At 42.2% G+C, this 24318-nt stretch overlaps 1 protein-coding gene and 1 long non-coding RNA gene across 3 annotated transcripts in view; both read right to left on the reverse strand.

Moving 5' to 3' along the window:
• Positions 1-1003: 1003 nt before the first annotated feature.
• LOC146403604 (uncharacterized) overlaps positions 1004-24318 on the reverse strand; it is a 79708-nt gene continuing 56393 nt past the window's right edge. Inside the window, exon 2 of one of the 2 annotated variants that reach the window (XR_014804584.1) lies at positions 1004-3667. Coding sequence is in view for 1 of the 2 variants with exons in the window: in XM_084957692.1 (XP_084813818.1) it covers positions 3553-3667 (115 nt within the window). In the remaining variant the exon portion in view is untranslated. The remainder of the gene's footprint in view (positions 3668-24318) is intronic. The other variant, XM_084957692.1, reaches the window with a different exon arrangement.
• LOC146403605 (uncharacterized) lies at positions 8328-13466 on the reverse strand. The gene is made up of 2 exons (XR_014804588.1): positions 12617-13466; positions 8328-10186 (listed from the first exon to the last, which is right to left on the reverse strand). It is a non-coding gene; the product is annotated as an uncharacterized LOC146403605 (long non-coding RNA).

Consider the following 24318-nt stretch of genomic DNA (forward strand, 5'->3'; position numbering starts at 1 on the left):
GTCAAGTTGTCTTCATCAAACTACTCCCAGGCACTGGCAAGTCCAAGGTCAAGATGTCGTCATCAAACTACTCCCTCTCCTCCACCTTTAATTTCTGCTTTTCTCTGTGATGGCCTCACTCTCGTGACCCCAAAATACCCACTGGCAACTTCAGACTCACATGGACCTACAACTAGCAATCCCAGAGCATGGCGTAATCCTTTCTTCAGCAAAAGTCATAGGCAGATTTCTAACTGGTTTGGCCTGAGTCAAGTGCCCCATACTCCTAGAGCCTGGGGTACAGTCAGCACCACCCCAAACAACCGGGGTAAGAACGAAGGAAGACGGATTCCACAAAGAGACTGGGCATTACTAAAATATCCTGTGAACAGCATATAGTTCAGGTTGTCGCTCATGAATAAAATAGCACGAAAACAAACAATATGCGAATTTCACACCTCAATCAGAGGGAGGAAGAAACCTGATTTAAAAGAGGCCAGGGAGTTCCCGTCGTGGCGCAGTGGTTAACGAATCCGACTAGGAACCATGAGGTTGCGGGTTCGGTCCCTGCCCTTGCTCAGTGGGTTAAGGATCCGGCGTTGCCGTGAGCTGTGGTGTAGGTTGCAGACGTGGCTCTGATCCCGCGTTGCTGTGGCTCTGGCGTAGGCAGGTGGCTACAGCTCCGATTCAACCCCTAGCCTGGGACCCTCCATATGCCGCTGGAGCGGCCCAAAGAAATAGCAAAAAGACAAAAAAAAAAAAAGGCCAGGCTACAAGACAAAGGGTTGAATATTATGTAATCCTGAATAATCACAGAAAGACAATAGTATCTGGAGTGTCTGTGACTCTATGCATCCCCTGAAAACACATGACTGTTAACTAGGATTATACCTTTTTTTTTTTTTTTTTCTGGCTGTGCCTAAAGTATGCAGAAGTTCCCTGGGCCAGGAATCGAACCCACACCATAGGAGCAACCACACTGGATCATTAACATGATGCACCACAAGGGAACTCCTGTGCCACATTTTAAATTTGATTAGTCAGATCACTTTCTATTTAGAGTTAAACCTAACTAAAACTTGATTAAGAAAAAGAAAGAAATTATTAGCGCCTGTAAGAAAAAAATAGGTCTTGGTGTCAGGGAGAACTGGGGCTCAAACCTTGTCATTTGGATCTTGTTTCTCTCCACATCTCAGCTCTACTTTCTCCGTACTGGCTTCAAAAAAGTCCTGAGCCGAAGCTCATCATCTCTGAGGGGCACCACTGAAGTCATGCTCCCTTCCTGAACCAATCACTCGACCCGAGGGATACGAGGGATACGATACTTCGGCCAGACCCCAGCTGCATGCTCATCCTCGGAGCCAGGGGAGCCAAGGTAAATTTTGTTCAGACTACACCGACTAGGGTTGGGGTTATGCACAGGGAAGTTAGGAGGCAGTATCCATAAGAGGAAAGAAGATATTCTTTGTAGTATAAGCAACCCCTTTGTATTCTACAAATGTATATAGCGCAGCATCCTAGAAAGGCCAAGAGAGGATGAGGTCAAGGGTTCAGACAGAGAGGTTTTGTGAGATTTACGTAACTCTTCCGCCAAATAAGGACAGGCACTTTAAAAATCTAAAAGGCTATTCTCCAAGTCCATGATTTTCTTTTCTGTGGAGCACTGGGAACTATATCTGGTCACTTACATGGAGCGTGATAATGTGAGAAAAAAGGATGTTTCCATGTGTGTGTAACTGGGTCACCGTGCTGTGCAGTAGAAAACTGACAGAACACTGTAAGCCAGCTATAGTAGTAAAAAAATAAAAATCATTATAAAGTGGAGAAAAATCTAAAAGGGTGAAGCAACAACCTCTGGGTCACCAATGACCAAAAAAAAAAAAAAATGGTTTCAGCACAATTTACACTTATATTCTTTGATTCCTGTGGCTACTCTATTTTCATCCTTAATTTTTAATGTCTTTCCCCTTGACTATGAATTCAGCTCTTGCAGTTCTGTTCTCCTTCCATGGCCTCAGGTTGGGTGCCTCTCTCGGTCTCTCAGCATCTAACGTGCTCCAGCCCGTGAATCAGCCAGGTTTCTAGGTGCCTTGCATCCACACCTGTCGCTCCAGCTGCGCTCCTCTGTCATCTCAACCCTCTCACCCCCCATTTACTGCCAGTACCTTCTGTCATCTCTCTCTTGCCTCCATCTGCCCCTGGGCGGCAGGAAGCATTCTTTCTCCTGAAACCCATATGGTATCTCTTTAAAGCCCACAGGGACTTAAAAGTTTTAGAATTTTGGCAAGATTACCCTTAGGACGGAAAGAAGGTACTTCTTTCTCATGACATCAAGTGCAGAGGCAACACAAGGATATAGAGAAATGCTGGGGAGGAGAGGAAGGAAGTTAGAAGCATTCATGTGGTACAGCCCCCACGTTCTCAGACGTGGGGTAGAGAGGAACAGATGTGCAGAGAGATGGGGGAACATTCTGCAGAAACAGCTGTGCAGAAGTGTCAGGTAATCCTTCAGATGACTGAAAATACGTCGGAGCTGCTGTGAGATCCCAGCTGAGGTCGCAGAGCGTGAAAGTATGTGGCGGAAGGAAATGCATTGCATTTTCCATCTCTTGGTATTTGAAGGCATTTTAATATTTGTGTGCTTGTGCAAAAGTGCCACTAATATTTATACCAGCTGAATGGCATAATCACTTTGCCTTCTAGGTGGGTAGTCATCAATGGGTCCATGTTAAATTGAGTCTAAAAATAAGTTTGTGATCTTTAAACATCTTTGATCAAAAAGTTGTGTGGAAAGACCAGAGGCCTTTAACACAGGTTTTTTTAGGGGGAGTCGTTTCATTTTTGGTTTGGGTTGTTTTAATGTAGAGCCTGTAACTTATAATCTTTTACCAGTAGTTCTTCAACCCTCCCGTTCGTGAGACTCTGATTCAATAGATCTGAAATCCACAGTGTACATTATTAAAAGCACCCTATGAATCTGTGAGAACGGATCCCTGGATGAAGCTTGAGAAGCACGGGTCTCTGTGGAGGAACAAGCGTATTATCTGTGAGTCTGCAGCCTTTGTGCTACAATTGGTCCATAATTGTATCTTTCCCACCTGGTATCCTGTATCCTGGTGCTGAAGGGTCAAATTCAGCCTCCTTCCATTTCAGTGAAGTACAGTACATTTCACCAGCGTGCAGAAAAGGAACAGGGTTCCCAGTAATTAGCTAAGCAGTTCAAATGGCAAACTGTATTTACAAAGGAATCAGAAGACGATAATGAGCAAAGCTAAAAGCCTCGGGCATCCCATTTTAATGGCTGGATGACAGCAGCCTCTGCTAATTGATTGCATTTTATAACCACAGTCTAATAAGGAAATTCGTCTTGAAGGATTACCCAAATTCCTACGCATGAATTTCTTAGAAGTGATAAAGCAAAAGCAGAGATAATGGCATACCTTACATACAGGAGCTTATTATGATCAATGCGACTCTTAAAATATGAAGCTGGGGATTCTGAGCTATAACTTAATCTAAGAAGGGAAAAGCGGCGACTGTGATGAAACATGTGTTAGGAGCTAGAATAGTAACTCACATCACCTGTTTAATGTCTCTTGCTGAAAGGAATGTAGCCTGGATCAGGGGAGACTTTGATATCTTCGTTTGGCGAGCACAGGCCAACCAGTGGAAAGCTGTGCGCCGTCTACTGCAGCGAGAAAGTAATGGAATTTAGATTTCAGGTAGGAGGGGAGGGAAGAAGTAGGATCTGGCTCATTTTTTAAGCGAAAGGACAATATTCATTTTAGGTCCTCATGTCTGAGGGCTGCTCTGCAGGGTTCCTCTTTGAAGTGCTGAGGATCCGAAGGGAAGACCGAAGGTGGCAGAAGCGAGTCGAGAGATGGGTGGTGACAGGCAAGGAGATGAAGGACGGGATGAGCCAAAAAGCAAATGAGGGAAGCAGGTTGATGTGCTGCTCCTTCCCTGACCTTTTCATTCAAGCAATTAAAACCCAACAGGAGCGAGCTCCTGTCACGGGGCAGGCCGGCAGCTGCAGCGCCCATTGAACCCTTAGCCTGGGAACTACCATGTGCCGTGGGTGAGGCCAAAAAGACCAAAACCCAAAAAACAAGACAGCAAAACAAAACAATAGGAGTTTCCATTGCAGCTCAGTCAGTCAAGAACCCAACTAGTATCCATGAGGACCTAAGACTGATCCCTGGAGTCAACTCCGTGAGTTAAGGATCCAGCACTGCTGTGAACTGTGGTCTTTGTCACAGATGCACTCTGATCTGGCGTTGCTGTGGCTGTGTGACAGCTGGCAGCTGCAGTTCTGATTTGACCCCAAGCCTGGGAACCTCCATATGCCATGGGTGTGGCCCTAAAAAGACAAATAAAACAATAGGAATTTCCTATTTCATTAATCCATCCAGTTATTTATTCGATAATCTTTAGTGAATGTCTTTTTTTTTTTTTTTTTGGTCTTTTGTCTTTTTTTTTTTTTTAGAGCTGCACCCGCAGCATATGGAGGTGCCCAGGCTAGGGGTCGAGTCAGAGCTGTAGCCACTGGGCTACACCACCGAGCAAGGCCTATAATCTTTAGTGAATGCCTTTTATGTGCTGAGGTTTGCTAAGCTCTTGTCTAAGGGGACGCATCATTCCTCTTGCATTTTATGAGAGAGAAAACCAAAATGCAGATGACAAGAACAGCACAAAAGTCTATTGTTAATACCAAAAATGAGAGAGAGAGGGAGAGAGAGGATCCTTAACCTGCTGCACCACAAGGGAACTCCTGAAATCTATTACTTTAAAAAAGATTAAGAGCACAGCATACATTCTTTCAGTGGTTTTCGGGTCGTTGACTTAAGCAGTGTCCATAAGTGTTAATACGTGGATTTCATAACGAGTGAAATATGCAGAAACATGCTTTCCAATAAATATTTGAGAAATTTGATATACGGTAGAAGTCGAAGATGACAGTATTGGTTCCAGACCTATTGAAGGTGCGAATGTAATAGAACAAAACATTTAGAATACTTGTATGTATGTATACATTTTGGGGACCCTATTTTCATCCCTGTCCCAGCAGGGCTGGGGCCTGGTGAGCATCTTTACCAGAGGCTCAAGACATAATTTACACTGTTTACGTCTTACTTAGTTCAATTCAACAGTTAATTACATTAATTCAATTCATATATGTTAATGTATTTATTCACACAGCAGGGCAAAACTATTCAGGATAAAGGAGTTGATCCTCTATTGTATGTGCACAAGTGAGCATGTGTGATTGTGTAAGTGAGAAAGTGTGTGCGCCTTTCTGTGACAGAGGACAAGGCACTGATGGCACCGTGGGTGGCCCGAGGGTCCTTCCCCCCCAGCCCCCCCCGCCCATTTCCAACAAACCCTGTCTGATGTTTTCGTATGTTGTTTTACAGGCTTGGTATATGTTTCCTTAATCACATGAGAAATGCCACCGAGATGCAGCTTCATGATTCATCTGAGCTCTAACTAGATGCCCAACCCCAAGGCTTGGAAATGTCATGTAAGTCAAAACTTGGGAGCTGCCCTCTCAGGGCCATCAAGGGCCTGGAGACTCATGCTGCCTTTGCGTCCCTTACCTTCTCCTGGACACCAGGTAGAACTTAGTTCCCATGGATACGTTTTTGTAGGGGATGCATCCCACCCCCAAACTGAAGGCGTGACAAACATCAAATTAAATCTGACTGTGAACTTCCATCTTGCCAGAACGGCAGGAAGTGCAATACAATTCACTCATTTTTTGAGGGGGGGCTTGTCATTGCGTAGAATCCCACAAAAGTTCAAGAAACTTCGAGAACGCCCCAGAAGTGAAAGGGTGCCCTTCAGTTCGTACTGTTCTCCACGGATCGCACTCATTCATCCGTTCATTCATTCACAGAGCTTACTCACGGCCGGCCTTGTTACAGGCACTAAGGACGCATCGGTGAGCTAGACACCGCCACCAAGGTCCACCCGGCCCTCTGCAGGCAGGCAGCTCTGTGGCCCCAGTGCCAGCGCCTCGGCCGATGCTGGGGGCAGGCGGCGGGGGCGGGGGCGGGGATGGGAGCCCAAGGTCCGGCTCCTCTGTGTTGGCTTCTCAACCATCCCCCACTAAGGTCTTCCTTGTTCCAGGCACCACTGCCATTCCTTCTGTCTCACTCAGCTTTTCTCTCTTCCTCCTCCCCACTCTGGACAAAAGGCACCCTCCTCTTCTCCCTTCCTGCAACGTGTTTCCAAAGCACAGAAAGCAGATTACAAAGAGTCTTTCTTTTTCCCTCTGTCACAAATCTCCTGTCTGGCAAGCCAGCACAAAGGTCCGGCTTGGAAGAAAGGGCGAAGATGAACGGGTATGGAAACAGAAAGAAACATACGTTCAGCAACAAATCTTGAGGGCAGTGTGACGGGGTCTTAGAGAGCCCTTAATTTCCAAAAGCCACCTCACCTTTGGCTTTTCAGGGATTTTTTTTTTTTTTTTTTTTACAAGCTCAGTCTGACCCTTTATGAAATTGAGTTTATTTCTGCAAGAGCTGAATGGATTTAAAGTCTGATCCCATGAGCTTTATCTAGGTTCTAATATTTGTGTGATTCTAGGTCTTATTTCTATAATCTGATCCAAAGTAAAAATAGATGAACCAAAAAGATTCTGGACCTTTAAGAGTCTATTTTTCCTATTAAAGCTCCTTATAACCTTACAGAGAATTCTTTACTAGTTCTCTATAACTTGCCATATTTAATGCAATTATTAGGGATCAAAGCAATTGCATGTAAGAGAATAGCATTTATAGTTACTTCTGCAGAAGAAACATCTTATCTACTTCATTTTCATTTCAGGTAGGAAGAGGATATTCATTCACTGAGCTAAAAGAAATTCAAACAAAGCAGAGGAAATTTTAAAAATGCATGATACTCAAGGCAGTCTGTGATAGTTGAGATCTTTGAGAATCAAAAGCTAAACTTTGGGGTTTTGAAGCCAGCACTTATTTGAAAGTCTAGATATCAATGAGCAGATGTGAGAAGGAATATGATTTGGCCTTGGAATGCTTGGAACGGAATACAAATCGTAGTGTGACTAAATGACGGGTACAAACTCTATAATTTGCCCAATTTTCTAAATCATCCTAACAGCTAGTTTCCTGGAACACAGCACTGAGCTTTGGCACTTCTGAACTTGAGGGGGTGATATTGATTACTCAGATCCTTAAGTACATATATTCTTTTTTCTATTTCTCTCTCTCTCTTTTTTTTTTTTTTTTTTTTTTTTTTTTTTGGCAATTTCTGGTTCAGAAGAAAATCTGTGAAGGAGCTAGACATCCCTTTCTGAGACACAATATGTTCTTGCCCTTTATCCAGTCCCCTCCAGCTTCACCCCAAACACCTCCTCGCCTTGTTACCTATTTGGCCCCCATACAATCCCCTTCCTTACATCCTTGGCAAGAATCCCTATTTCACTTCAAGTTGTAGATGGCAAGAGCAATATATGAAAACAAAACGAACACGCCTTTAATGCATGTTAGCTAAGAGAGTTGGCAATTTCAAATACTTATTACCCCTTGCAGGCAAATGTTTGAGGTCTCTTTTCAAATAAAATTTCGATGGACGTCATATATTTGCTTTGGAATTATTTATATGGTAGTCATTTACATGCAACTGGATTAGGAGGAAAATCAGCAACATATCCCTGCCATGGTGGCAGGTAGGAAAAGGTGGGGTGAGGTTGCTGGTTTGGTCTTCTATAAATTTAGCAGTGGGGTAGGTTTTCCAGTTCAGCAGTAGATAACTTTACTACCAGGGAAGTACTTTGGAGAGTCTACTTTTGTTGGAATCTAGCCTACTGAGTGTTCCTTAAGTTTAGGTAACACTGCTTGAAATTTTTCATACTTCTAAAGAATTTAACAATATTTTCTGCTTCTTCGGATTCTTTGTAGAAAGGAAGAAAGAAGAAAGCAGGGAGTGAGAGAAGAGGGAGAGGAATAAATGTGATTAAATGCATATCATGTGATGAACTTTGCTAGGTATTTTCATAAGATATCAGTGTAAGGATATGTATAGTTTGGAGTTAGATTTATGATATTATATTTTGGAAAACTTATTTTGACTCTGAGAGCCTATAATTTCACACAAGAGCCTGAATTATTAATTTACATGCATAAGCATATTCATCAGCCTCAGTGTCAAAAATGACCTAGAGTGAGTGAATACAATAAAGCTGGAATGGATCAAGCTTTCCTCTTCAAAATCATTCTTAATAATTAAAAACACTCACTTCTCAAGACAAAAAAAAAAAAAACTGATTCTTTATAAAACGTTAAATGCGTGCCATAAGCTTTGCATCTAAAACATGAAAAGCAAGGTTTTCTTTTTTATTAAAATAATAAAACTGTGCGTTCTGACTATATGCCAGTGACTGTGCTAAGGTCTTTGCTCCTCTTCCCTTCACTGTTACACCCTGATATAGACACAGATCCCTTCACTTTACAAGGAGGAGTTGGAAATATCTACAGTCTCACAAGTGTTACGTAACAGTCTAGGTTGCCAGCCTAAAACTGCCCAACTTTAAAGTCCATGTGGTTCCTTTAGGCATCTTACAGCTTTGAACGAATCTGGCACAGAGGGCAGAGATGAAAGAACGATGGTTGAAAGAGAAAGCATCTGGAGCCTTGTGCCTCTGTCCATAAGGTTGAACTAATCACAGATGAAGTTCAAGCTAAGGAAGCATTCAGGAACTGGTCAGCTCTTCTAGGATCCACTGAAAAGCAGTTCAAAACTGGTGACTGTTATGGACTGAATACCCAAAGTCTTCCCTCTTCTTCCAGACTTAACAAGTTCTTGTGGTTTTTAATAATTTTAAGAAAAGAGGAAATATCTTCTAGAAACAGACTAAGTTGGACTTTCCACTGTCTGCGTGGGTGGAACTGGAACCAGATTAAATTTCAGAAAATGTGATATTTTCTGAACTCCAGTGTTGTTGGCAAATTCACACTCATACCCAATAGGATGTTTGAATTTCTACCCAAAAAAAACCTATTATTTTTTAATAGCTATTTCCCCAATACGATTTTTTTTTCAACTGTACAGCATGGTGACCCAGTTACACATACGTGTACACATACGATTTTTGCACAGTATCATGCTCCATCATAAGTGACTAGACAGAGTTCAATATTTTAACTGAGAGATTCCACTGCATTTCTGCTCATTGATTCTAGTTTGCTAGACTCTACAATGGGACAAGCTGATTTCATTCTTAACCAAGTGAAAAAAACCCCAAACAAACAAAAAACAGCCCCAGCTCTGTATGGAAGCAGTGACGCATTTCTGCCATCTCGAACATTTAGTCGCTGTGTACAAAGTGAGAAAGTGAAGATTACTTGATTTAAAAACGACTCTCCTGGAAAAAGAAAGCCCAAGCGTGTGTCCTTCCCCTTCATTCTGAATGAAAATAGAATCCACCCATGTGAAGGAGAGTCTGTAAGCGAAGCATTCATCTCTGAAGCGCAGCACAGAGCCACAACGAATACAGTTTCTTTGTAAGACGATGTATCAGGTAGAGAGGAACCTGTAGACAATGTAAGAGGCGCTTGCTGTAGTACATGTAGAACTTGCATTCAGTTTGTAGGATTCATTATATGAGAGTTAAATTCAATGGGCTCTGTATGAATAAACCCTTTCTGAGAGTTTTTTCAAAGGGCCTATTCAATGAAGTATTGCTGATGGCAGCCTAATCACTCAGTGAGTGCACGGATACAGCGCTGTGGAAAGGTAGAGGGTTTGCTCGAGGCCCCTCCGGGCACGTGAGCGCTGGCAAGCAAGTGGGAATCTTGAGTCGGAACTTAGCTGCATCTTTACCTTATCACTGTTTGTTTTTCCCTCTCACAATTTACACGAACATAAGCAACTTCATCACTTAGGGTCATGTTTGATGAACAGGACAAACAAAATTACTCTGCTTAATGTATTTATTTCTCCTGGATTTGGAATTCTTTCATTCCTTCATTCTTTTATGTGAAAATGGTTAATGAGTACCTGTTCAATAACACCCATGGGATGTCTGAGAAACAAAGATAAATAATAAATAAGACAAAATCAATCTAAAGGAGGGTATTCACCTGAATTAACACAACTAAGTCCACTATACTCCAAAAAAAAAATTTTTTTTTGGTCTTTTTGCCATTTTCTCGGGCCGCTCCCGCGGCATATGGAGGTTCCCAGGCTAAGGGTCGAATCGGAGCTGTAGCCACCGGCCTACACTAGAGCCACAGTAACGCAGGATCCGAGCCGAGCCGCGTCTGCGACCTACACCACAGCTCACGGCAACGCCGGATCCTTAACCCACCGAGCAAGGCCAGGGATCAAACCCGCAACCTCATGGTTCCTAGTCAGATTCGTTAACCACTGTGCCACAACGGGAACTCCAAAATTTATTTTTTTAAAAAAAGAACAAAAAGGAAATAAAGGAGGGGTATTCATAATACGGCCAGGGATAAGAATTATTAGCACCAGCCTGGAACTTGTTAGAAATGCCAAATCAGCTCTCCAACTTTACTCAAAAATTTGTGTTTGTTTGTCTCTTCATTTGTTACGGCAGCATTTGAAGAAGCATGTGGAAATTCTTGGGCCAGGGATCCAACCCAAGCCACAGCTGTGAGCTGTGCAATGCTGGATCTTTAACCTGCTGCACCACACAGGAACCTCCAACAATTTGTGTTTTAACGGTATCTCCAAGTGATTCTGATCTACACTCAAGTTTGGGAATCACTGGTCTAAGGAAAATAATACAAGCAAATAGATTTATAGAACATTTTCATAACGTGAATAAGAGTTGTGTATAAATTTCTCTTAGAGCAGAAAGGAGGAAGCTTCTTCTACATTTGGTTTAGAAAATACATGCTCTTTCTAACATTCACAGATGTACTTGGCATCCTCCCTTTGCATTAAAACATTTCACCGTTCCCTATTGCCTGTAGCGTAAAATCTAAGTTTTCTCGCAGGCCTTTTGAGGGGTTTTAGGATTTGGCCCCTTCCTTCACTCCAGTCTAATCTCTTGCCACTCCATCAGCATTGCACAGCTTGTAGGATAGACACACACACGAGTGTGCACACACACACATGCACACACCCCATACAGTTTTAACCTCCCCTACACCCAGAATATCTTTTCCCCATGCCCTTCAACATGAGACAGTGGGACTCCACCGTAGAGAAATTTCCTCAGGGAAGCCTTCCCCAACTTCCCTACCGCCATCAAAGTTCTATCTGTGTATAATTCTATCACTGAATTTATTACATTGTAGTGTTTCCCAGTGTATCTGTCCATCTCGGCCACATAACAGTTAGTTCTTGCCAACAAAAATGTTTACTATTCATTTTAGGGTTCTTAATGCTGATGCAGTGTTGGGACCAAATGGAAGGGAAAATCCTTCAGTGAATGCATTTTAAGAAAGGAGTACGTCTCCTCTCTAAAGGTTTACGTATCCCACGGCTAAGCGTTCAGGTCAAGCCTTGCCCTTCAGCTCTGGAATCCTTAGGGCAGTCCACGGATTGGAAAGCTTCTGTGATTTTCAAAATTTTTGAATCAAAAAGTTGTTGAAATATTAATGGAAAACACTTAAAATAAGAATTTCAAATATTCCCAACTGACACTAATACCAAGAATATTTATAACTTTCTTTGGAAAATTTTCTGTGGCTGTCTGACATGAAATGACTCTCTCCCCATGTCATCATGTTATGCCGATTTTAGGATTCTGTGCAAGTCAAAACTTTGTCTCTTAATATTATTCAAAGAGTGAATGAGTACCTACTGTGTGCTAGGTGCTGGAGGCAGAAAGCAGAGTGCTAAGACATAAATACCACGTATTGGGAAGTTAACGTTTCCGAAATAGAAGACAGACGTCGTTAATACTGTATATATAATATGGATTTAATACAACCCATCGCCCATGAGGTAGGGGCCACGACTTCCTTGGCGAAAGAGAGATTAAATAATTTGCTAAAACGCTAAAAGGGATGTAGAGAAAAGGGATCCTTCTTACACTGTAACGGGAAAAATAAATTGGTACAGCCTCTGTGGGAAAACAACACGGAAATTCCTCAAAAACTGAAAATAGAGTTGCCGTATGATCCAGCAATCTCATTCCTAAGCATATACCTAGAAAAGACAAAAACTCTAATTCAAAAAGATGCATGTACCCCAGTGCTCATTGCGGCACTATTTAAAATAGGCAAGGGTGGGAGTTCCTGATGTGGCACAGTGGAAAGGAATCTGACTAGATCCATGGGGATGTAGGTTCAATCCCTGGCCTCGCTCAGTGGGTTAAGGAACCGGCATTGCCATGAGCTGTGGTGTAGGTTGCAGATGTGGCTTGGATCTGGTATTGCTGTGGTTGTAGGGTAGGGCAGTGGCTACAGAGCCGATTTGACCCCTAGCTTGGGAACCTCCATATGCGGGTGTGGCCCTAAAAAGCAAAAAAAAAAAAAAAGACCTGCAAGCAACTAAATTTACAAAGACAGATGATGAATGGATAAAGAGTAAGTAGTGTGTGTGTGTATTATTACATATATTACAGTGGAATATTACTCAGCCATAAAAAGAATGGCGAAATAATACCATTTGTAGCAACATGGACGGACCTAGAGATTACAATACTAAACAAAATCAAAACGAGAAAGATAAACATCATATGATATTACTTGTACGTGGCATCTCAAATAAGACACAAATGAACACACCTACAAAACAGAAACAGATTCACAGATACAGAGAATGGACTTCTGGGTGCCAAGGGGTAGAGGTGGGGGGAAGGAAAGATTGGGAAGTTGGGATTGGCAGACGCAAACTATTATATATGAGATGGATAAACAAGAAGGCAGCAAGGTCCTGCAAGGATGAACAGCAGGCAACTACATTCGACATCCTATGATAAGCCATGATAGAAAAGAGTATGAACATACTCTTTACATATGTAACTGAATCACTCTTCTCTACAACAGAAATTAACACAACATGGTAAGTCAATGCTGTTTCAAAGAACTTTTTAAACGATTTGCGAACTATGGATATCTGATTGTGGCTGAGCAGTAACAAACCTTATTAGAATCCATGAGGAGGCAGGTTCAGTCTCTTGCCTCGCTCAGTGGGTTAAGGATCCAGAATTGCTATGAGCTGTGGTGTAGGGTGCAGATGTGGCTGGGATCCAGGCTTGCTGTGGCTGTGGCGTAGGCCGGCAGCTGCAGCTCCCTATTTGACCCCTACCCTGGGAACTTTCACATGCCGAGGGTACCGCCCCTAAAAGAAAAAAACAACCAAAAAAAAAAAAAGGATCCAGCTTTGCTGTGAGCTGTGGTATAAGTCGCAAGTCGCATGGCTTGGATCTGGCCTTATTGTGACTGTGGTGCAGGCTGGTAGCTGCAGCTCCAATTGGACCCCTAGCCTGGAAACGTCCATATGCTGTAGGTGTGGCCGTAAAAAAAAAAAAAAAAAAAAAAAAAAAAGAGAGAGAATGCAAACCTCCAGAGGTGGACACCATTTATTCCTAAGTCCCCTGTACAAAGAATCTATATTACTCTGCCCCCTTATGTATTTACAGTGAGTTTAAAAGGTTATTTAGATGATCATACACATGAATTGCTTCAACTCAACTTTCATACCATTAATTTATTCAACAGTCGTTAATCAGGCACCTATACAATGTGCAAGATATGACTATGCCCGGAGCTGTACAGAGAAGGAGATAAGGTTCTCTCTTTGGAGAGATTATAGCAAATGGACAGAAGAGAGACAGATAAACAGGTAATCACTATAAGAGTGTCTTGGGAGCAATAAGCACAGGGTGTTCTGGATGCACAACAAAGGAGAGGAAGGAAGCAGATGTGGGGCTAGAGGAAGAGTCACAAACGGATCCCTAGAAAAATAATACAGCTGATACCTTCCACTGGAGGACGAGTGAAAGAGAGGAGATTATGTTTCTGTGCGGATGGAATTGCATGAACAAAAATCTGGAGGCCAAAATTCACCCTGCTTGTACATGTGAGAAAAGGCAAGGTAGCCAGGTGTGCTGGAGGTCTTTTATTTTACAGTGAATTTAGACCCTGTCCTGAGAAACACGGGAAACCGGCGAAGGAACTGACACCCAAGGATGGCAGATGTGCGTTTCAGAAATCTCCTCGGGTTACTCTGTGGAAAATCGAAGGGATCAAATAAATATTGGGAGCAAGGGGCTCCGGTCAGTGACTGCGGTCCTGATGCCCCAATCCAGGAGACCGCTGCGGTGACCTAGAGTGAAGGCACTGGTGGTGAGAGAAGCGGGGTGACTGGAAGGAGAGCTGAGCGTGAGACTGACAGGAGCTGCTGGTGGGTTTAGGTGGTGGAGGAGTTCGCAGTGGAATAAGGATCAATGTCTGGGTTTTGGACGTGGGCATCTTTTCCCAGGGGAGGGAACTCGGAGCATGGAGGCTTTTAGAGAGGAAGAGGATGACTCCTGCTCCCGAAACACGGAGTCTGGGAAGCCGGAGTAACACTTTACAGCGGATTTGGACCCTGCTGGTCACCAAGCAATTTATAGATGAAATTTATAGAGGAAGTGTCAGGAAATGTCTACAGCATGCCACCTGCTTTATTAAAGCTTAAATTATTATTATGGTAAGCCTAAAGTCTAAGATCCTAATCATCCTTAAAAATATCAAATGTATACCTTGATAGGATGCTTGGCACCCACTTAAACCTAATTTTGATCAGCAGGATTCCAGCAACTACGAATACGTCCTTGAAAATAGATATCCCTACATGTCTTCAACACATCCGTCATCCTCTGGGCACCACTGGACAGATATTTTCTTAATATTTCAGAATTCCTAGGTTCAAATTTTAATTTTCCTTAAAGCTCAGATTCCTGAACTGAATCCCAGAATGGCTTACATTTAAGAAGAGTATTTGGGGGGTATTTTCATTCCCTGAAGCACAGGAATTTATTGAGGGAAGACTAATATACATTCTCACAATGTTTCAGAAGCTAGTAATTTTTTTCTCACCTTCACAAAGGCTTAACCTCAGTGGGACCTATTCTCATTATTTTATTAACCTTCATAAAACTAGAGAAGAAATAGCTCATCATCCGATAATGGGAAAATGTCACTGAGTCATCAGTATCTAGCAAGTCAAGCTGCAATTTGCTTTAGTCACCTCTAACATATTAGGCATTTTATTCTGTTCATTGGTTGATGAGAAATGCTTCTCTTAAATGGTGAAGCTGACTCCTCACTCTGCACCATGTTGAATACATGGGTGTTGTCCCAGAATGTGAAGAGCCTCCGCCAGTGCACAGGATGAATCCGCACACACAACCACACGCTGGAGAGGTCTGCTATTGCTAGTGCTGACCCAGGTTTCTGTAGCCAGCAACAGCCCTCCTGGAGAACACAGCAGCACACCTGGTATCGAATATTGAAACGTGAGCAAACGAGCTCAGTCATAAATACAATCGGTCTGAGGAAAAGGATTTGACTCCAATTCCTGAACAAAGATGGTGCCGCTGCTAAATTCAGTTGAAGGATATGCTTTGCAGGTCTCAGATAAAATTTCATTCACTCCACAGCAGAAAAATAACACTTGAGGGAGTTTCAGGCTCATCATCAGGCAGAGTCATTTAAATTTAAGCAGCCAACAGTGAAAAGCAGAGCACCCAGCAAACGCCATTGAATTTGGAATCTTTCTAGGTTCCATTAGCATCTTTCAAAGACCCCTTTCAGTGCTCTATCAACCTGATTCTCAAAAATGTAGCATAGAAAGAAACATAATCGGAGAATTATAAGGTCTATTAACAAAGTAGCTCAGTCCCATCAGCTGAAGGGAAACAGCTGTGGATGCTGAAACCCTTAATAAATTAACCCTCCTGTTACTATTTACAAAAACTCTGTCATCATGCCTGTTATGTCTGTCATTTGCACCTGGTATGAGGGGTTTTGGGAGCAATCACATATGATTTACATGCAGTCAAGAGCCACTGCATTGTAGAGACGTTATTTCTGAACGTTGACTCTTTTGAATTCAAAGAAAATACTTGGATACATATTTAAATAGATAACACAATACATTGAAGTTTATTAACTGGAAGATATGCATAATTGAAAATTTTTTGAGTTTCTACTTTTTTTGGCCTGGTGATGCTTAATTAATTCTAGTCATTGTTATATCTAATTGGGATTTAGGATGTTACTCAAATGTATGCCTCTGCTCAGAATTAAACTGTCACTCAAACACACACACACACACACACACGCATATTCCATTTGTTTTCCATTCTTACATGTCTCCATGATGATCTTAGTTTACTCAGAAAAAGTAAATTTCTCTTTTCCTTTTTTCACACCTTCTCTTTTAGCGAGGCAATTAGCTGGTCAGAGTTGCAAAGTTCTTTGGGCAATAGGTAGTTCAACTCAACTACAGGTAATTACCAAGAAATAGACACTAATCAAATGTAGAGTTTTATACCTGATTATTCAAGTTTCTGGAGCAAGAGAAAGCTGATGAACCAGACTTCTGGAAGGACAGGGAGATAATGAAGGTAGGAGGCAGGGGAAGGGCTAGCACACACAAACAGCGCTTTCCATGCTCATGGTTCACTTAGATACCTTGTCCTTCATGAGCGGATTCCCGAAGACAATTGTTGCTTTCCAATTACGCCCCTACTAAGCCCCTGCTTGGTAGATGTGGAGCTGCACCCAGAAAGGATTCTCCACGTCACATCACACTCCTCTAATCTGAAACTGAAAACCCGTGCTTATCACTGAGCTCTCGGACTTCTGTATGAGGTTTCTGCAGTTGGCAACATGTCTCTAAGGATCGCCTGCCTCTAAAAAGAACCCCATAAAGTTCTTGTGCTACATCCTCCAACATAAATTTCTCTTTACACTGAAATCCTTCCGGATAATTTCTGCTGGGGGGAGCAGCATGCATGTATGTTGTAGATAAGGCCACTAGTCAGTAAAAGTGGCCAAGATGCTCACAGCACCAAAGGCCAACTAAATGGTTTTCAGTGACATGGTTTATATCCTCTTTTCCTGAGTTCTTGTTTCTCACTGACAAAGACTGTGGTTATTTGGAATGCAGGATTGGTCCCCCGGAAGGCCCTTGCATTCTTCCCTGCTCCTGATTTTGGCTTTGACATACTCAAAGCTGAGCCAAATACCAAGGAAGGAAGACCACCAGTGAAGTCGGTAAACTAAACCCACATCACAAGATATAGGCACACTTGCACAGTGCAAAAACACATCCTAGCATGTTCTTGTGAGAGTAAGAGTCTCTCCAATTTAAACCAAATGACACACAGAATACTTTTTCCAGGAAAGGTTCTACTCTAATTTCAATGCATGGTTGTAAGTGTTTTTGCCCATTTGTGGAACTAACTATGAAGAACCAAAGTAAGGTGTATTAGGGTTCACCAAAGAAACAGAACCAGTAGGATATGTGGAGAAACATATGAGAAGGTTTATTCTTGGAATTGGGTCACTATTGGAACCGACTATGGAGGCTGAAGTCTTACAACCTGCCATTTGTAAGCTGAAGAACCAGGAAGACCAGTGGTGTATTTCAGTCTAAGTCCTAAGGCCTGAGAACTGGGGAAACCAGTGATGCAAGTCCTTGTCTGAGTACAAAAGCCTTGAGAACCACAAGCAACAATGTCCAAAGGCAGGGGAGGATGGAAGACCCACCTCAAGCAAGCAGAGAAAACTGGCCCTTCCTCTGCTTTTTTTGTTCTGCTCAGGCCCTCAATGGATTGGATGGTGTCCACTCACACGGGTTAGGGTGGATCTTCTTTACCCAGTCTAGTGATCCAAATACTAGTCTCTTCCAGAAACACCCTCACAGGCAGACTCAGGAAAAAACTATCACCAGCTATACAGGCATCCCTTGGCCCAATGAAGTTGACACATAAAATTAACCATCTCCTAAGAGCAGTGGTAGAAGCTATGGATTGGCTCCACTGAAATAATTTCCAACTCCAAGGAGCATGCAGGAACACACACATTCATTAGATAGCCTTGCACCTAGGGCTCCTCATGTGACTTAAGTTTCATCAATGAGACGTTCTCATTCAACTCTGAGTCGGAACTGAATTTTCTAGGAAGAGAAGCAAGGCGTGAGATGGCCCATTTGCAGGCTTGAATCATGGCAGAGATAGCTGGCTCTGGACAGCTGGAGGGATAACTTCCTGTTCAGCAGATAATATGCTCCTTTAGCTGTCCTTCAGAAGGGGAGGCAGCTTTCCTGATTACAGCAGAAGGAGAACAATTTTGCAGGTTGTGGCTCTTCTCTGTGTGCTCAGCATTGAGCCCGCTCAGCTAAAGACAGTGTAAGCACCAAATTTCCTGAGATAAAACTCCTTCCCTATTTTTAATACTAAATTTTTTTATTATTATTATTTTTAATAGTTATTTCCCCAATACAATATTTTTCTACTGTACAGCATGGTGACCCAGCTACACATACATGTACACATTCTATTTTCACACATTATCATGCTCCATCATAAGGGACTAGACATAGTTCCAGGTGCTACACAGCAGGATCTCATTGCTCATCCATTCCAAAGGCAATAGTTTGTATCTATTAACCCCAAGATCCTCAACCACCCCACTCCCTCCTCCTCCCCCTTGGCAACCACAAGTCTATTCGGCAAGTCCATGAGTCATGAGTTTCTTTTCTGTGAAATGTTCATTTGTGCCAAATATTAGGTTCCAAATATAAGTGACATCATATGGTATTTGTCTGTCTCTTTGACTTCCTTCACTCAGAATGAGAGTCTCTAGTTCCATCCATGTTGCTGCAAATGGCATTATGTCATTCTTTTTTATGGCTGAGTAGTATTCCATTGGGTATATATACCACATCTTCCTAATCCAACCATCTGTTGATGGACATTTGGGTTGTTTCCATGTCTTGGCTATTGTGAATAGAGCTGCAATGAACATGTGGGTGCATGTGTCTTTTTCAAGGAAAGTTCTGTCTGGATATACGCCCAAGAGTGGGATTGCTGGGTCATATGGTAGTTCTATGTATAGATTCCTAAGGTATCTCCATACTGATCTCCACAGTGAAAACCCCTTCCCTTTATGGTAGGTTTAGGGATTCTATTATCTGTGATGGAAACCTGACTTAAGGGAGAGCCAAGAGCAAAGCAGATTAAACAAGAGAGGCTTAATAGTCATTGTCTACTCCTTTGTCATTTACTGTCCTCAATTAATTTCAATTTCTAGAACAACATTTTGGGGTAGGCTTTTTTTCTTTTGTCTTTTTAGGGGTGCACCTGTGGCATATGGAGTTTTCCAGGCTAAGGGTTGAATTGAGGCTACAGCTGATGGCCTACACCACAGCCACAGCAATGTGGGATCTGAGCTGTGTCTGTGACCTACACCACAGCTCACGGCAATGCTGCATCCTTTCAACCCACTGAGCAAGGGCAGGGATCGAATCGGAGTCCTCATGGATACTAGTTGGGTTCATTAACTACTGAGCCATGATAGGAACTCCTGGAGTAGGTATTATAACTGTACAGAAAAGGAAATTAATTCAGAAAGGTGAAGAAATTTATCTTGGGTCATATAGCGTATGAGCAATAAAGTCATGATTTCTTTCTTTTGTTTTTCTTTCTTTCTTTTTTTCTTTTTTTTAGGGCTGCACCCGCAGCATATGGAGGTTCTCAGGCTAGGGTTCTAATCAGAGCTACAGCTGCCAGCCCACTCCACAGCCACAGCAACGCCAGATTCCAGCCAAGTCTGTAACCTACCCTGCAGCTCATGGCAACGCTGGATCCTCAACCCACTGAGAGAGTCCAGGAATTGAACCTGCATCCTCAGGGATACTGGTTGGGTTCATTGCTGCTGAGCCACATCAGAACTCCAAAAAGGCCATGATTTGAAGCTAGTCCTCTCTTATATTAAATCCTGTGAACACAATCACCATCCCGTTATGATTGAGGGCAATTTTGTCAAGATCAAGAAATAGCAATTTATTATGTTCTTGAATCCTACCTCAGATTCATTAATACTGATCAATATTTGTATTCATTATATGTCACACATCTCCTTACTCAGATGCAGGAAGCAATTGCTGAGTTTGGGTGGACTCGTTATGATTTTACCCATTGATGGCTCATGGTACCAGGGCTAGGTTGAGGCACCATCTCTGTGCTCTGCTGGTACATCTATACTCAGCTTATGGTTTTTCTGCTCAGCAAATCAGATGTTAGTCTGCCCAGAAAATAAGGCTTGGTTTGTACTTAGGTGGTCAACCATTCCAACTGGCCCACGACTGCGCTAGTGTTAAAACTGAAAGTCCCGCATCCTGGGAAATGGTTTCGTCTCCAGCAAATGAGGATGTCCAGTGACCGTATTTGTACCCTTCCTTCTTAGGGTGTTCTGTCCCCTCCACTAACAGCCTTTCTGTACTGGAAAGCCACCACAGCTGACTTTTTCCACAGCTATGACTGTTTTCAGGGAGCAAACACCTGTCGCCTTTGTCTCCTCATGAGCCCGGTTTCCCTGGGCAGTGATCTGTTCTGTGCTTCTTTTCTCAGAGTACCCAACAGCCCAGCCCAGCCCAGCCTGGACTGCCTCGTTCTTCCTTGAGGCACAAATGGCACAAAACACCCTCCAGAGCAGAAATAACTGAAGACAGGCACAGAGCTCACTTTTGGTCGCATGGCAACCACGGCCGGCTGCTTTTGAAGCTGCTTGTTAGTGTGAAAGTTATTTTGCATAAAGTTATTTGTTAATAGCTAAAAACTTCCAGCTCCCTGCAGGTCTTACTTTCTTACAGATTATTTTCCCCCTCAGGAATCTTTATGATTCAAGGAGATTTGAAGATATCACACAAATAATAGGAAGTATCTGCCAACATCCTTCCAAATGGTTGAGAGGGTCCCTGCATCCTTAGCTTCCATTGCTTGTTGTTATTACTCCTCCGACAACCAAATGACAGAGAACAAAACTGCATTCAAACACTCTGTTCCTTCCATTCAAGGTAACAGCTTACTCTCCATCTCATTCAGTCAGGTGGAGGCATCTCAAAGACAACTGAAGATGATTAGATGAATTGTTTGGTAATTACCCACCCATGCTCACCTCCAAACAAAGAAAAAAAGTACTGCTCGTAGTCCTTTGCAATCTACTATTAATTTACTTACTCAATTTCATTTCTATTACTTCCTAATCTTTTTTATACTTTCCCTAATCTCAAGGATCTAAGAATAAACACTCCAAACATAGAAAACAAACTTCTGGTTACCAAATGGGAAGGGAGGGGGAGGGATAAGTTAGGAGTCTGGGATTAAAATATACACACTACTACTATATATAAAGTAAATAACTAACAAGGATCAATGATATAGCATAGGAAACTCTATACAATATCTTGTAATAACCTAAAATGGAAAAGAATCTACAAAAAGGATATATAAATATCTCTCTCTATTACTGAATCACTTTGCTATACATCTGAAACTAACACAACTTTGTAAATCAACTATATTTCAATAAAAGTTTAAAAATAAAAATAAATAAAAACTCTTTTAACTACTTCCTAATCCCTGCCCATTCTATTGCCACCCTTAGATATCCTAGCCATCGCCTCACTAGCCCCCTCCTCCCTACTGCTGCGTAGCTAGTTGGCCACTTGCCTACCACACTTCCCTTCTCCAAATACCAGCCCTGAGTTAATCTTCAGCAAACTGTCCTTAGCAAATGACTCAGCTTCTAAGTTCTTCTCTCTTCTAATGCTGCTCTTCATCTGACTGTTACATACATACTGAATGACTCCTTACGTAAGGCATTTTACTATTTAACTTCTGATATTCTAGAAAGGGAGACAGGTAACTAAGAAAAACATTATGTGACAAGGGCACTAGAGTTTTAGAATGAAGGGACCATATGCATTTTTAAAGGGACAGTGAAACATCATGATGCTTGACAAAAAAACCCCACTGGCTCCAAAACATGAAAAGACAACTGCAAAACTAAGATACACAAGTATTTTCTTAGAACATATCATATGTCATGATATTTTAGTGATAAGGTCATGGTGTTCTGAATAAGACTGCCCTGAGCTAAATCCTGGTTCTGTAATATACTACTTATGTGATCTTTGGCAAGTTATTTAGTCATTCCGTCCTTGGATTCTGGTGGAATCTGGGTAATCCTAACACTTAGACATAGGATGGCTGTGACAATAGATCAGGCACAACGTGATCTGACTGTGCCTGACAGCAAGTGTGTGCTCCACAAAAGGTAACCACTGTTCAATCATGTCAATTTTGCAGGATGAGGATGTATTTTAATATTTGCTATAATGCAAGGTGGGTCACCAAACATAAGGGCACTCAGGGCCATGATGGTTTTAGAAGGTTTCTTGGCGATTGCAGAGGATGTGCGTCTTGGGTAGGAGGCAGCTGGGATGTGGTTCCGCTTTGGGAGGTCAGGGAGGGACTGCAAGGGCAGGGGAAGCCGGACATGACTCTCAGTCTTCCATCACCTGCCTTTCAAATACTCGTGCAATTCCTTATCTCCAGATCAGAAAGTGAAATTGAGTATAGGGCACTAGATGAACTATTACTTTTCTCATTTTTCCGTAGGATTAATGTGCCTTTCTGTCATGTTCTTGGACCTCTGCCTGACTTTTTTTTTTTTCCTTTTTTCCAGGATTTTTGTTTTGTGTTCTGTAAGCCTTTGCTGTGTCATTTTGTCTCTTGGATCCTTTCTGAGAATACGGATTAATAGAAATAGTTTTTTCCTTCTTTTTTAAAAAATAAATGTGCTTCAACTTTTTTTTTTTTTAAAGCTCAAATATGCTTGTTGTTTGCTTAAAAAAATTCAGTAAAATAAATTGGGAAACTTCTTGCAGAATGGAAACTTCTGGTAAAAGGGCAGACCAGCTCATAATGTAGCTAGAGATAGCTACGGCTGCCATTACAACTCAATTTATTTTCTTTCTATGGTGGGAAGAGCACAAGGGTATACGATGACATGAACTCTTGAGTGATTCTTAACGTGTGAAGGAATTTTCAGAAAAGAATCTTGCATTCGCTGCCTCTCGTTAATGGTAATGTGAAATCTTGACAGCTAGAAATGAGCTGTATAAACCAGTATTTTGGTTGTCTGGAAATACTAAGAATTTTGGAATTGTCATTTTGTGCTCAGGATCTTTGCTCATGCTAAAGACTGAAAACTTCCCCCTTTGTGCTTTATTGGCATGAGATTTTTATTTTTAGAACCTGAAAATAATTACATAGCGTGTTAAGTGAAGACTCCTGCATATGGAAACCACCCCATGCAACGGGAGTTCCAGCTTTCTTAAAAGCTTATTTGACATTACAATTCGAGGAGAGAGAAAGGAAAAGATACTTTTCTTTATAATGAATCCATTTGGGAATTTTTTTAAATAGGGAGATGGTCATACTAATACAGTTTAATGTTTTGTTTTTGTTTTTGTCTTTTCTAGGGCCACTCCCGCAGCATATGGAGGTTCCGAGGCTAGGGGTCTAATCGGAGCTGTAGCCGCTGGCCTACGCCACAACCCCAGCAACACGGGATCCGAGATGCATCTGCGACCTACACCACAGCTCACAAAAACGCCGGATCCTTAACCCACTGAGCAAGGGCAGGGATCGGACCCATAACCTCATGGTTCCTAGTCGGGTTCGTTAACCACTGCGCCACGACGGGAACTCCCAGGTTTAATTATCTTATACAAGCTATATAATAAAGTTTAGGAAATAAAGGTTTTGGAGTCAAAAAGTATCAATTTCAGTCCAATGTTTCATCTCATTAAGTTTTCCAGTATTTCCTGGTGTAAGTCTCCCCATTTATAAAATTAAGTTGATAGAACAATGTATAAAATTAGGTTGATAATATACAGTTTTATTGTAAGGATAGAAGGAGAAATTTTTTGAAACATTTAATATTATTCTTAAAATATTATTTCTTGAAACATATTAGGCCAAGCAATACCTATGACTGGCCTCCTTTCTGTCTAAAGGGTAACTCTGAGTACATCTACTTAAACCAAACAACTGACCACTCATGGACTCTCACATGGCTGGAATTTGTTTTTAAGCTGGTGACAGAGACAGTGATGGAAAGGACCTGAGACCCTGAATACTCCCATCTTGTCCTTCCACAGGTCGCCTGCTCCTAGAGTCACCAAGAAGACAGGGGCGTGCTTTGCCTGCCCCTTGCCACCCTTCAGCGTTGGCCCTACAGCCCAGGGCAGTGCCCCAGGGCTGAGCGACACCGAGCCATGCACTGACTGCCTCCCACGGTCCCAGGCCAGAGGAGAGCCTCCGTTGCTTCTTCT

This window comes from Sus scrofa, chromosome 5 (assembly GCF_054392235.1).
Source record: "Sus scrofa isolate SSC_HxYL_T2T_F1_AM1 chromosome 5, Sscrofa_HxYL_maternal_Yorkshire_Landrace_v2.0, whole genome shotgun sequence".
In the NCBI taxonomy this organism is placed as follows: domain Eukaryota; kingdom Metazoa; phylum Chordata; class Mammalia; order Artiodactyla; family Suidae; genus Sus; species Sus scrofa.